At 33.9% G+C, this 14312-nt stretch overlaps 1 protein-coding gene across 1 annotated transcript in view; it reads right to left on the bottom strand.

The window, feature by feature from the left end:
* LOC124372136 (COP9 signalosome complex subunit 3-like) overlaps positions 1-13928 on the bottom strand; it is a 29384-nt gene extending 15456 nt beyond the window's left edge. Inside the window, exons 1-2 of the mRNA XM_046830503.1 lie at positions 13700-13928; positions 1994-2275 (exon numbers count right to left, since the gene is read on the bottom strand). Coding sequence (XP_046686459.1) covers positions 1994-2275; positions 13700-13754 — 337 coding nt within the window. The 5' untranslated portion in view covers positions 13755-13928. The remainder of the gene's footprint in view (positions 1-1993; positions 2276-13699) is intronic.
* Positions 13929-14312: the final 384 nt, after the last annotated feature.

Here is a 14312-nt window from a genome sequence, read left to right as displayed (position 1 = left end):
TTACTTCTATTTTTTCGCATCCTTTAATAATTGCAGTACATAATGAACAAGATTCTGTAATATATATACACATATATACATGTATTATGAAGCCAGTAATAATTCTAAAACAATTTATAAGATGCTACCCCTTCACTTTGTAGGGATAACTTATTCATAAAAGACTCTTTAATCTTATGAATGTTTAGTTATTTATTGCATTTGTACGAGTACGCATTTATACAATTCCATTGATTGTAAGGAATGGACTAGTGATTATTTAGTAAAGATCTACACCTCCAATGGTTGAAAGGGGTGTGGGGTTTACACAAGGGGGAAAAGTGTGGACTATTGAGAAAATATACATTTATAAAGGTCTATGACCTGAGAAAAATTCAGCTTTCCCGGAAGAAAATATATGTACGAGGGGTATCCAAAAAGTAAGTTTCCCTGTTCTGTAAAAAGACGCGTACGTAACACAGCGTGCAGCTGTGGGCGGGGATATGTAGCGCGGTTCGGTTGACAACAGGTGCGCCGGTCACTGGCCCATTGTCACGCTTCTCAGTCAGTTGTTGCCCAAACATCATGGAGACTCCACTGCGTTCTGCCGCCAGTTGCGAAGTCCGTAGTGTTATTCGTTTCTTGACCGCCAAAAACGAAACTGCCGTTGAAATTCATCGTCAGTTGTGTCAAGTGTATGGTGAACATGTTATGTCCGTTCAGATGGTCCGTCGTTGGCGTGCAATGTTTTTGGAAGGAAGAGAAAATGTTCATGACGATGAGCGTAGTGGCCGACCTGCCAATTCTCGGCAACCTGACGTCATTAATGCTGTACGAGCAGTTATTGACAATGATAAGCGAGTGACTCTTGATGAAATTATGGATAAACTGCCGTCAAGTGTTGAAGTTAGCCGGTCATCTGTGCACAATATCATGACAGAAGATCTTCAGCTTGCAAAAGTGTGTGCAAGATGGGTGCTTCGCTTATTGAGCAATGCCCATAAACAACAATGAATGGCTGCTGCCCAGTCTTTCTTGCGATTGTTTGACGATGAAGATGAAAACCTTTTCAGTAGAATAGTCACTGGTGATGAAACATGGATTCACCACTCAACTCCAGAGACCAAACGCCAGAGTATGGTGTGGCAAAAAAAAGGAGAGGCAGCTCCTCAAAAAGCCAAAGTTTTTGAGTTGGCAGGAAAGGTAATGGCTACAGTTTTTTGGGACTGCCGTGGAGTGTTATTGATTGACTATCTTCCTCGTGGCGAAACCATAAATGCAGAAAGGTATTGTGAAGTTCTCACCAGACTTCGGCGGGCAATACAGAATAAACGGCGCGGACTTTTGTCGCGCACGGTTATGCTTATTCAAGATAACGCCCGACCACACGCTGCTCGTGCAACAATGGAACTTTTGAGGAAATTTAAGTGGGATGTTTTTGGTCATCCTCCATACTCACCAGATCTTGCGCCTAGCGATTTTCATCTGTTTCCGGAGCTGAAAAGACACCTTGGCGGTTGGCGATTTGCCAACAGCGATGACCTTCAAAATGAGGTGGATACTTGGCTTAAAAATTTGGCGGGTGAATTTTGTGAAGCTGGAATAAAAAAACTACTTCCTAGATACCAAGAGTGCTTAGAAAGGGATGGTAACTATGTAGAAAAATAAGGTATGATGTAAAAAGTTGAATAAATGTGTTTCAGTTATTTTTTGAGTCTTTTTAACTTTTTCATAATTAATGGAAACTTACTTTTTGGATACCCCTCGTATATAAGTAAATAAAAAATCGAGAAGACTAAACGTCAAAACGTTTTGGAGACAAGGACCGGTACTAACTTTGTTACTATCTAGGTAACTGGAGTAACTCATTTTCATTATAAAACTAGCTAAACCATTAAAAAACAATACATTTTAAATACTGCATTAAGGCTCAAGATTTTCTTTAACTAAAAACTTTATCAGTTAACAAAGTTAGTTATCTTATTGAAGTAATAAAATACAAATACAAACTCACAAGTCTCTGTGGCGATCCGAACTTGTTCTGCATTGCAGCCGAGGATGAACTCCTGCACTTGTGCAAAGAGCATTTCATGATAGTCAGGGGCAGCAGGTTGCCCTGTCGGAGGGGTGGGGGCAGTTGGTGGAGGTAGGGTCAGTTTGACTACCAACACGAACAACATGCCCAGAGAGTGTTGCTGCAAGTCCAACATCTCCAACACTGTATCCAGCTGTGACCCATTCCTTGCCAATATGTCAGAAGATTTGGTCAACATGTTGTGTAGATCACGATAATTTCCTGAGAACCCCAATACAAACAGTTTTAATTTTATCCTTCAAACAGTCAATCCATGATATATAATAAACAATAACATTTTGTAAAACTAATATGAACATTTGTTCTATAATCATATGTTCATATGTTTAATGAAAAAATTAACCAAATTATAACATATGATTTCAATGGTTTATTTATGTTAACATGTATAAGTGTAGTTTGACATTAAGATCTACAAAACAAATTAAGAGTAATATCAATTATTGTAAATCTACAATTAGGGTAATGCATCTTAAATCCAACAATGTCACATATCATACATGTAGAATCAATTACAAGATACAGCATTATACTGTGGGCCAGATTGTGGGTCAGGCATTGAAACTGAATTTGTACTAAAATATATATATATATATATATATATATAGGAATTATTTGGGACATCAAAATACATTTACACAGTACTATAGAGTTCACAAATCTTAACCCTTTACTGGGATACACTGTACACATTGATTTTGATCTATACTAGTAAAGGTTCTGATTTAAGGATTATCATATAAACGAATCTAGTCACAATTTCATTATGATACAAAAACTTTACAATTTTATTGACATTATTAGAGAAATTATTAGAATACTAAGAAATTATTTTGAGAGTTAATTTCTTCACAGTATCGCAAACTGTATGATTTGCCTAATTTACATAGGTTAAGATTGAAAAAAAAATCGTTCATTTTGCATTTAATTTTACTGATGAAATATTTAAATTAATTCAGTGTGTCCATAAAGTATGGAATATACAGAAAATGTTAATTACTCTAGCTAGAATAGTACTCGAAGAGGGAACAAGCTCTTGATCTTCAACTGAGTAAAGAATGTGCTGTGCATTTCCTCAGGAGGGTTCCCTTACAGTTGAACCTACACTGGGTACAGCAAAAACTGATGTATCACCATCATCTGAACAACTATATGAATATCCAGGAGTGCACATCACCAACCGCAAATGTTAAGCAAGGGTAGATTGATATGTCTAGTGTACACCAGGGGATGACTGTTGGAGGTTGTGAGGCTACCCCTGCCTGCTGTTACTAGAGAGTGTGGTATAGAGGTGGCCTTTCTTTCTCGCAAGGATACATGATTGAGATTAGTGCCAAAAATCCTTCCTCATGGATTTTGACAGGAAGAGATCCCTAAATATGATTTAAGTTTGAAGACAAACCAGTTCGCCATTTTCCTACCGTCCCAGTTGACTGGCTTTGTTTTTTATTTCACCAAGTTTAGTATACAAGCTGTCTATATTTACGAGTAAAAAGTGAATGTCTCTGAGCTGTTTGATATCCTTTAATGTAAAAAAATATATGCCTTTTTATTTCATTTATAATAACATTAATTTTTTTTGTGATATGAGTAGGCTATAAATGTATTATTTTCCATAAGTTATTTATTTCAGATTCAATCTCAGTATATTTTAAATATACTTGTTCAAAATAATATGCTCTATAAATATATGTGGAGCAAACAATTCCTATTTTATTTTATATTTATTTTGTTATACAAAATTATTTTTTATTCAAACTGTACATTCTTCAATTTTTGGCAACTTATATAATTTGTAGAAACTGCATAACTATTTACAATACGGTACTGAACTATACCAAACGCTTTTCTTTAGGCTAAAAGTTACATATATCCAATAAGTGGTCAAATAGACACAGTTACTAATGTTTAGTTTGTTCTAGGGCGTTTTGCCAAATCATTTTTTTCTTTGTTGATGGAAATTTCTTTATTGATGGGGAGAAATACTATTTTCCTAATAAGTTTAGAATTTTTGGCATTTTTCAGCATTTTTTTGAAACACAAAGATTTATAGACTACATTTCTTACATATTTGTGTTATCAAGGATAGTTACTAGGATCAACCATATCAATTAAACAGTTTAACATCAAGTGCTAAAATACAGGATGGCCTCAAGTTGCCAGAATTGTGGAAAAAGCTACATAAAATAACACAAATATAAATACAAATATGTCCCTATCATCCACATATTTTATAAGTTGAATCCATTGTTCTAAGCATATTACCACACAAACACAACACAACTCTAATACAAAATGGCTAATGGCGAAGACAAAACACAAAAAACAATGCCTTTATTTTGAAAGGTACAATGTATAAAACTCTGACCAATAACGAATAGGGAGAAAATAATTAAATAAAAAGATGTGCAAATACGATGAATATAGACAAACAAGACCGAGGACACAAAGAAAAAACTAAAATCAAACTTTACCATAGAGGTCAAACTGTTACAAATACGACGAAAAAGAGAAAAAAGTATAGACAATTCTTACATTATCGTCTATGCAGTTGTTGGTGTTACACTGACCTCCAAAATTACTTGTACTTTTCTCACATGAATATCGGTGACCTGAATATCCCTCTTGAACAACACCTACCTCTCCTTAGCTTTTTATCCCTCCCACCACCCAGACCCTGATTCTCCTCGGTCCCCTAGATTGAAGGACTATTGTATTTGGGATATTACCTAAATTTCAAATATATCAGTTATTTTGTAATCATGGATTACAACCAACTAAAAATTCTTTCTAGAAATAAAAACATACTACTCTTAAGTGATCAAAGTGGTTTAAGATCGGTATAGCTAATGTGGCTAATGTATAAAAATTATCCTACAAATGATATAAGTTAATTACTTGTCAAATTAGTTCATCAGTATTTTTTAGTTATGTCAATAGTTATAATTAAATAATATCGTTTGTTGATAGCAATATAAAAACTAAACTCGCTTGTCCGTACTCTACTTGCAAGCTAGCTTCCACTATAACAAATCCTGCAAAGTAGAGCATTTGAACGTTAGGTGTTAGTTAATAATAGAAACAACCTAGGTCTTAATGGTTTCAAGGTATTTCATATCAATATTCAATCCATTAGAAACAAATTAGATATGTTAGAGTTATTTTTGAATTATATTGACTGCAATGTTGTTACAATAAATGAGCACTGGCTATGCTCAGAAGAAATTCCTCTGTACATTCCAGAGGGTTTCAGTCTTGCTGGAGTTTACTGCAGGCAACCACCGCTTAGGAATGGGGGTTCATCTATTTTTATCAAGTCTCACCTGGAGTTTTCAGTCATAAATGTCAGTAAATTTTCTATAAATAGCATCTTTGAAGTCTCAGCTGCCTACATAACAAAGTTAAACACTGTAATTGTTTCAATTTATAGGACACCACAGTCTAATGTGGAAATCTTTTTTCAATGTCTTGATATTTTTCTGGAGTATTTAAGTAAAAAATATTCATCTAATTTTATTTTAACAGGGGATTTTAATATTAATGTTTTTAAAAATGACCAAACAACAAAATCTTTTCTTAACTTATTACGATCATATAATATGTATTGTGTCAACATGGAAGCGACTAGAGGCCAAGCTTGCATTGATAATATAATAACTAACATAAGCAATGACGAAGTGCAGTGCAAAGTTGTAGATGCTTGTATGTCAGACCATTTTGGTGTTTTAGCAAACTTTAGTAGCCTTGACAATCTCAAAAGTAGAGCTAACGTAATCACTAAACAGGTTAGATCTTTAGACTCCCAGGCTGTATATTATCTTAAAGAAAATTTAAATAACTTTAGTTGGAATTACTTGTATCGGTATGCTAATGTAAACGAAGCTTTGACTTATTTTTTGAGCATATTAAGTGTTAATTATGATGAATGTTGCCCTGTAAAAAATGTAAAGGTAAATGAGTCCAAAAGTAAAAATAAAATAAAAAATAAGTGGTTTACACCTCAACTTAAATCCTACAGGGATTCTGTTATGGTATTTTATGATAGATATAAAAATCACAAAGATCTTACTGATGGAAATGTTCACAAAACTGCATACATTACAATCAGAAAGCAATACAAGGCTGAAATAAGACGGACCAAACAAATTGCTTTTGAAAATTACATTCTATCATCCAAAAATAAGTGTAAAGCTGCTTGGAATGTTATTAAGTCTGAATCAAACTGTAACAAGGAATATCAAAAGACTACTATTGATTCTGATACTTTTAATAATTATTTTGTAAATTGTGTTAGCCAAATGAATAACCTACATCCAAATGATAACTTTGATTTAGCTATTCAAAATGTAAACAGTTTTATCTCTTGTAGATCCTTTGAAAGAAAGTACTTTACTTGGAAACCCATTACTGTCAAGGATGTCTTGTTGTGTGTATCTAAATTTAGCTCATCACAAAGTGAAGATTTCTATGGGTTTTCTAATAAGATATTTAAAGAAATAATAGACACAATAGCTGAGCCTTTAGTATATATATTTAATATGATTTTGGATCAAGGGATTTTTCCTAGCAAACTTAAGGTAGTGAGGATTACACCAATATTCAAGAAAGGTGATAGAAACAGTCCCTCTAGCTACAGGCCAATATCATTAGTCCCTATAGTGAGTAAAATATTTGAGTGTTGTGTTAAAGATCAGCTGTATAATTTTTTTGACAGTAGCTCGCTTTTGTGTGAAGAACAGTTTGGATTTTTACCAGGAAAAAACACATCAAAAGCAGTTCAATCAATTGTTGAAAAGGTCCTCATAAGTTTTGAAAACAGAGATCCATGCTCTGCTACTCTAATTGACTTGTCAAAAGCATTTGATAGTATACCACACAAGCTTCTTGTTAAAAAATTACACAGCTACGGAGTTAGAGGTAAAGAACTTTTCTTGTTATCATCATATTTTAACAAACAGAAGTCAAATTGTGATTCAGGGTTCTGATTTCTCAGATTACAAAAATGTGCAAGTTGGTGTACCACAAGGATCGGTACTTGGTCCTTTTTTGTTTATTATAGCCATTAATGATTTTGCCAATAGTATGCCCTGTGCATCAGTTTTATATGCGGACGACACAACTTTATTCAATTCAAGCAAAACACCTTAATGACTTAGTTACATTGCAAAATCAATCTTTACAAATAGCGCTTGAATGGTTCAAAAACAATATGTTGACTGTAAATGCTGGTAAAACCGAAGAAATATTTTTCTCTTTGGACAACAACAGCATAAAGAGTTCTGTTAAACTTTTAGGAATTCACTTGGATAGCAAACTAAGCTGGGATAATCATACTAGTCAATTATGTGTTAAGTTATCTAGAGTTATATATTTGTTACGTAAATTAAGTCTCTGTGTTAGTAAAAAAATGTTAATTATGTCATATTATGCTTTTTTTCATTCTATATTATCGTATGGTATAAATCTATGGGGGAACAGCTGTGGGGTCCAGAGAGTTTTGATATGGCAAAAAATGGCATTAAGGGTTATCAAAAATACTGGTAGTAGAGAACACTGTCGTCCTATTTTTAAAGAATATAAAATAATGACTGTTATAAACATGTATATTTTCTCTGCTCTAGTCAATGTTAGGGAAAATATTGATAATTACCAGCTAAGACAGGACATACACAATTATAATACGAGATCTAATTATAAGCTAGAATTACCATTTGTAAGGCTCAAGAAAGCCCAGGTCAGCCATTATTGCATGAACATTGCACTTTTTAATAAACTGCCAAAGGAATGTTGGTACCTTGAACTAAATAAATTTAAATTATTACTCAAGGGTTGGTTGGCAGAAAATCCATTTTATAATATTGAGGAGTACATGACATGTGACACGAACGCTTTAGCAGGATCAATTTTACAAACTTGATAATAACTGTTAATTTATTTTATGTAATATTTTATAATGTCTGTGTTATATGTGCTATTTATTTTTGTGTGTATCTATATGTTTATTTATGATAATGAACAATCTTGTTTGTAGATAATAACAAAATGTAACTGACGATGCCTATTGTAATCACTGTATTACTTAATGGAAAATAAACGATCTTGTATCTTGTATCTTGTATCTTGTGTCAGTGAGGTTAACGGCCAAAGTAGCCAATCAAAATTGAAATGTTATTAACGTATTCTGCTCATCGTCCTGAACAAAAATAAATATGATTTTAGGGGTGGAAATCACAAATAACTTTGTTTTTAAAAATTCAAATGTAAATTTGTGGCTATATTTGTATAGCCTACTGTGCTTCTTATTATCTATTATTTTCAGCGTTATCTACTTCCGATAGCTGTTCTGAGTGTTCTGTGGTCAGAACACCTTAGTTATGCAACATCAATCGCCCGTGCAGTACTCTTCACTGCCTCTTCGATAACAATGGCGTTTATTATTCAATCACAGCTTGTTAATACTAATACAATTAATTAGTTTTTTTATTCGTTTAATTGCAAATTACTTGAGCTGATAAAATATTACAAAATTAATTTACTCCTTTTCAATTGGTTGTGTTTTTTTTTTAAAGCGAGAGTATAAGTTCATTGTGTAATCGTGTGTTATTTTTAGATCAAGAAAACCTATTTTTATGTGATTGGAAGTTAACACGTGGTATGTAAGTGTATAGAACATAAATACAAAGTTATGGTTACAATTGTTTTGCTTATTTATTAAACTTATAATTGTTTTTTACACTACTTATTGGTTTGTCGAAAGTTTGAAGTTCAATTTGTATGCAATATTTTAAAATTAATTTTTATCAACACCAGAAACGAGATTCATGTTATTAACCTATTGCTATTTTCCTACTGAACAAAACAATATAAGGTTTTAGGGTAAGGAAATGACAAATAATGAGTTTCAGAACATTAAAATTGGAACTACTTTTCTTGCAAGATAGTAGTAGGTTATGGTTAGGTGAATGTACAATATTTATTTATTTTTTTCGAGTTGTGTTTCCTATAAAACAGTATTGGCTAGTATTGGCATTCGTGATCAGAACTTTTAGAATATGATTATTTTACTGACAGGTACTACCTCAAGGCATGTTTTACATATGTCGCCATCAGCACAGCCTATGGCCGGAGGAACTTATGTCAGGCTAATAATATGAACTTTTATTCTTAGAAAGTCTAAATTAACACAAACGTCTTTTATTTGGGTTAAATTCCACCGACTTCGGCATTACTGTTATTTTACATATCCAAAGATGGCGTAAGAGCTGACGTCAGTAGCTACCGATAAGAGGTTGTCTTACGATCATAACAAGACCACGTGATGCTCGTAGAACAATGATATACTACTCCACACTAGAAAAGTAGTTCCACTTTTAATGTTCTATAACTTCGTTATTATTTCCACCCATTAAACTCGGAAATTAAAAGATTAAAGGTCGACCTGGCAAATCACGAATTTGACGTTATCAACGTATTCTGCTCATCCTCCTAAAAAAAAATATATATATGGTTTTAAGGGGTGCAAATAACATATAATATGATTTTAGAGGGTATATAGGCTACTTAAATAGTTAAGTTCTTAATGTTTTAATGTTCTGTTTGTGTGCTGTGTCTGGATATATGTAAATATTATCTGCGGGTGGGACTGATAGCGTTATCTGTTATCTGAACGCTCGGGGGCAGAAGTCAGTGCTTCACTAGATATTGTGTACTGTAGTTTGGGTCGAGTGAGTGCGTGACGATCATTGATCAACCATCCACTAGTTCGACCAATTGTAGTGAATTGGTGTGTCGAAGTGTTTTGTCGGGCATGTCAGGAGTTTAGGTTTCTCCCGAAACGAGATTATTTAGTTTCTGTACATTCTGTGCAACACACTAATGGTAAGTGTTCTCTATTAATGTCCATTTATGTATGTATTCATATTAGGGGTATTCATGATTTATTAAGTTTTTTACACGGTACATGTACTACCGAATGAACGCTTACAAATCATCTGAAACCAATGTGCGTCTTTAAATTTTTTTAATTAAAAAATGCCTTTCCATTACAATTCAATTTATATTTCTGATCAACCCCTCTAGAATTTGATATTTTACTGATAGGCACTATCTCGAGGGATGTTTTTCTTTTGTTGACATCAGTGTCTCTGATGGCCGGAGGCACTCGTCTCAACTCGATAACAACTAATTAATTTGTAACTCGAAATTTAACCCTTTGCACGCTAGCCTATTTTCCAAAAGTACTACCCAGAAACGCCAAGGGCATTTCCAGCAGTCTTACAAGCTTTCACAAAATGTGTCATAACTTTTTTATTTTTGAACAGATATTGATGATGATTCCTTTATCATTATTTTGCTTATGAACAGCCCTTGTTCAGTTGGTAAATTGTAGTTGCATAAAAGTAATTTAAGCTTATAAAAAAAATAAAAAATTTATAAAAAAATTAAAATTTTCAAAAATTTTTTTAGCACAAATAAGTGGTTTCAAAAAATATTTTTTCTGATTTCCTGTTATATCCTAGTTGACTATATCTACCCCTTAACCTAATTACAAAATTTCAAAAGCCTATCTTATATAAAAGTCCAGTTGTGATTTTTTTCACTAAATGTGACACAGGCACAGTTTTTGTAAGTTGCATGGACGTTGTATGTAATGTTACACTATATTCACAAATCAATATTTGACACTATACTAAAATAAAATGGTACTTATAATTGGGATTATACCGACCACACCAGTATGAAGAACACAAAAATATCAATTTATAGAAACAAACATGATACACCGAAAAAAACAACTCTTTAATTACAAAATTACAAACTTACAACGATTATCAATTGTTAATGGAGTCAGATTCCGTTATATGCCCCCAACGCTTAAACTTTGACTTTTCAATAAACTTAGAAACGTTATAAAACGATGTAGTTGAGTAACAGAACTAACATTCCATCAAGCAACAAGCATTTCCAGGTATTGTGATCAGTATTGTTGTCGCTGTTATCTTATCTTTCTCGAGAATCCCGATTACCTCAGTACCACGGTACATAATTGCCTTTCCATTACAATTCAATTTATATTTCTGATCAGCCCCTCTAGAATTTGATATTTTACTGATAGGTACTATCTCGAGGGATGTTTTTCTTTCGTTGACATCAGCGCGGGCTTCGGCATCACCTTCGATCGGAAGCACTCACATTTTTTGTAGCGGAGTGTGATCAAGAATAAAAACAAGTTTTGTGTGTTTTTTTCAATAAAGAGTTTAGTTTTTGTTTGGTAATGTTTGTTTTTGTTGAATTTTTGTGTTTGGAGAAATGTAGGGGTAAAACACGGAAGTACAACAAAGCGACGTACCAGCTGAACGGGCGGCGAGACTATGCAATCACGTTATCTACTAGACCGCTCGACTTTGACCTCTGTCTGAGGATGGGGAGGGGTTTGCGATAAGACAATTCTTGTTTTATACTGACGAAATATTGTTCTACGCTAATCTAGTAATCAGTAGAAGCAGTCAGATCAAAAGTCCCTCCAGTGCTGAGAGGTGTGCCACAAGGTTCCGTATTAGGACCAGTGATTTTCATTCTCTTTACCAATGATCTACCCCAACACCTAGGAAACTACTGCACACCTCTAATGTATGCAGACGACACTACCTTATTTCTGACCCAACGTTCAGCAGATGGCCTTGCGGTCTCATCTTATACAGCTCTCAACATGGCCATCCAATATTGCTATGGGAATGACCTTGTAGTACATCCATCAAAGACTAACCAGATCGCTTTTGGAAGGAGAGCATCAGAAGTCCCAACCATTCCAGATGTCAGTATTGAAGATCATTTAAAATTCCTTGGAGTAACAGTGGATACCAAACTAAATTGGATTAATCACGTCAACAATCTTAGTAAAAAACTCAACACTGGTCACTTTGTCATCAAGCAAATTCTTTCTCTCAGTAGCCTTGAAACAGCAAAACTAACTTACTTTTCCCTTTTTGAGTCTCACCTGCGCTATGGTCTTGCTGCCTGGGGTGGAACTACTGCTTCAAATCTTCAACGGATACTTATCATACAAAAGAAATGTATTAGAACACTGGCGGGACTACAACCTCTGGAGAGCTGTAGAGAGGCATCATTCAAGTCTCTGAGGATTCTCACTGTCATTTCGCTTTACATTCAAGAAGTAATAATGTACACTGATGGGGAGAATCTTCCAAAGACCAATGATGTACACCACTACAACACCAGAAATGTACACCTCTACAACCTTCCTGTACATCGTCTGAGGCTTTATGAGCGAAAACCATCATATATGGGAATGAAGCTCCACAATCTCCTACCACCTCACCTGCTGTCCAAAAGAGGAAAGGAACTCAAGATAGCACTACATCAATGGCTTCTAGACCGGCCATTCTACACGCTGGAAGAGTATCTTCAAAAAAACCTTCTCCTGATGTTAATGTATTTAATGACACTGTTTATAATCTCAAAGATTGTAAATAAAGATATTCTCATTCTCAAATGTCAAATAACGATTCATATCTGGGTGTGGTCGGTATAATTCCAAAGTACCAATAAGGTACAAATGTGGTCGGTTTAATCCCAAAGTACCAATAAATCTAATAAAAGGGGCATAATAAAAATGCCCTAGCAACAAAAGTAATGAGAGAAATACAAACGTAAACAACGCACAGCAACACAAACATAACCTCACTCTCGACCAAACAATCCGACAGCTGCGAAGCTCAAATACGACCAAACAAACAGTCCATAAAGGAATAAACAACTTTGTGGTTTCAAAGCAACTAATCAACTATCGATTAGTTAAAATTTCGTGGCAATCAGATGAACTATAAGAAAATTACAGGCGAAAAACGTGACGTACCTATATTACGGCCGTTGGCGATTTTCAGTTGAGTAGCTGACAGCCGTAATATAGGTACGTTGGCGTGCAAAGGGTTAACAAAAACATTGTTCATTTGGATCAAAATTCTGCTTATTTCAGTATTATATTTCATTTACGTTTGCAAAGATGGTGCCGCATCCGATGACGTCATCACGAGGTTGAATCATGGTCACACAAGGTCACGTGATGCCCGATATGGATGTAGAACATGGAAATATTGCTCCGCGCTTGAACAGTTGTTCCATTTTTTTATGTTCTAGAACTTCGTTATTTCTCACTTCCACCCCGTCAAACCTTATATTGTTTTGTTCTAAAGGACGATTCCAACAAGTTAATAACGCGAAACTCGTATTTTGCCACTCCAGCCGTTAATGTGACAATTACCTTAAACACTTATATTTTGTTCAGGAAAAGGATACCAGTAGGTTAATAATGAGATTGCAATAGGTTAACAACATGTAACTCATATTTTTCCACTTTGGCTGTTAAGTTCAAAATTAATCATCATTCACCTAAGTTTAAACAAATTTTGTGATCAGATAACTTATTAAAATGGAATGTCTTAAAACTTTTTAGTGTTGGGTTAAAAGAGTGGTATGAGCAATCGCAAATTAAAAAATTATTCAGGAGAAATTGGTGAAGGGTGGGAGTCATTAACTATTTTAATGTTCACTCTTAATAAATTATAAGATACTACAAAAAAAAACCAGTAGCCTACAGTAGCTTACCTTGCTGTGAATACGTCCTGACATGATTCACAAATTGTTCTAGGGGGGATGCCATTTTACCGATTATTACAATATTGTTAACTATATGACTCAATAAAAAATAAACATTTCTTGTAAATTCAAGAACGGTTACTAATATTAATTTCTATGTGCACAACAATAAATGTTTCACCTCTCTACTTATAGGTTAACTTGGACGCAACAAGCAAATGGTACAACTCCAATACCAAAACCAAATCAACTCACTCAAGTAATAATTCATATTTCATACTATCATAGGCCATACAACACGTACATCTCAAGTAGAAAGTAGGAAGATATATCAGGAACAAAATTACGTTACTCGTTCACGGTGGGGTATTTGTGTTAGTTACTAATCTAACAATGTAATTTAACGTCTTCTAACTGTTATGTGTTTTACAATGCGCTTATACATTAGAATTACAATTCTCTAAAACTCTCTTGTATTGTATTTAATTTATTTATAGTAAAATTTAAAAATCATATTATGTCATCGACTATTCACAGCGACTCCTTAATAAAGTTATAGTTTAACTATTTGATACTCATGATTATTATTAACGACAATTAACTTGAAAGCATTGAATATGTA

Source organism: Homalodisca vitripennis, unplaced genomic scaffold (assembly GCF_021130785.1).
Source record: "Homalodisca vitripennis isolate AUS2020 unplaced genomic scaffold, UT_GWSS_2.1 ScUCBcl_2605;HRSCAF=7543, whole genome shotgun sequence".
NCBI lineage: Eukaryota > Metazoa > Arthropoda > Insecta > Hemiptera > Cicadellidae > Homalodisca > Homalodisca vitripennis.
This window is presented reverse-complemented; position numbering and strand designations above follow the sequence as displayed.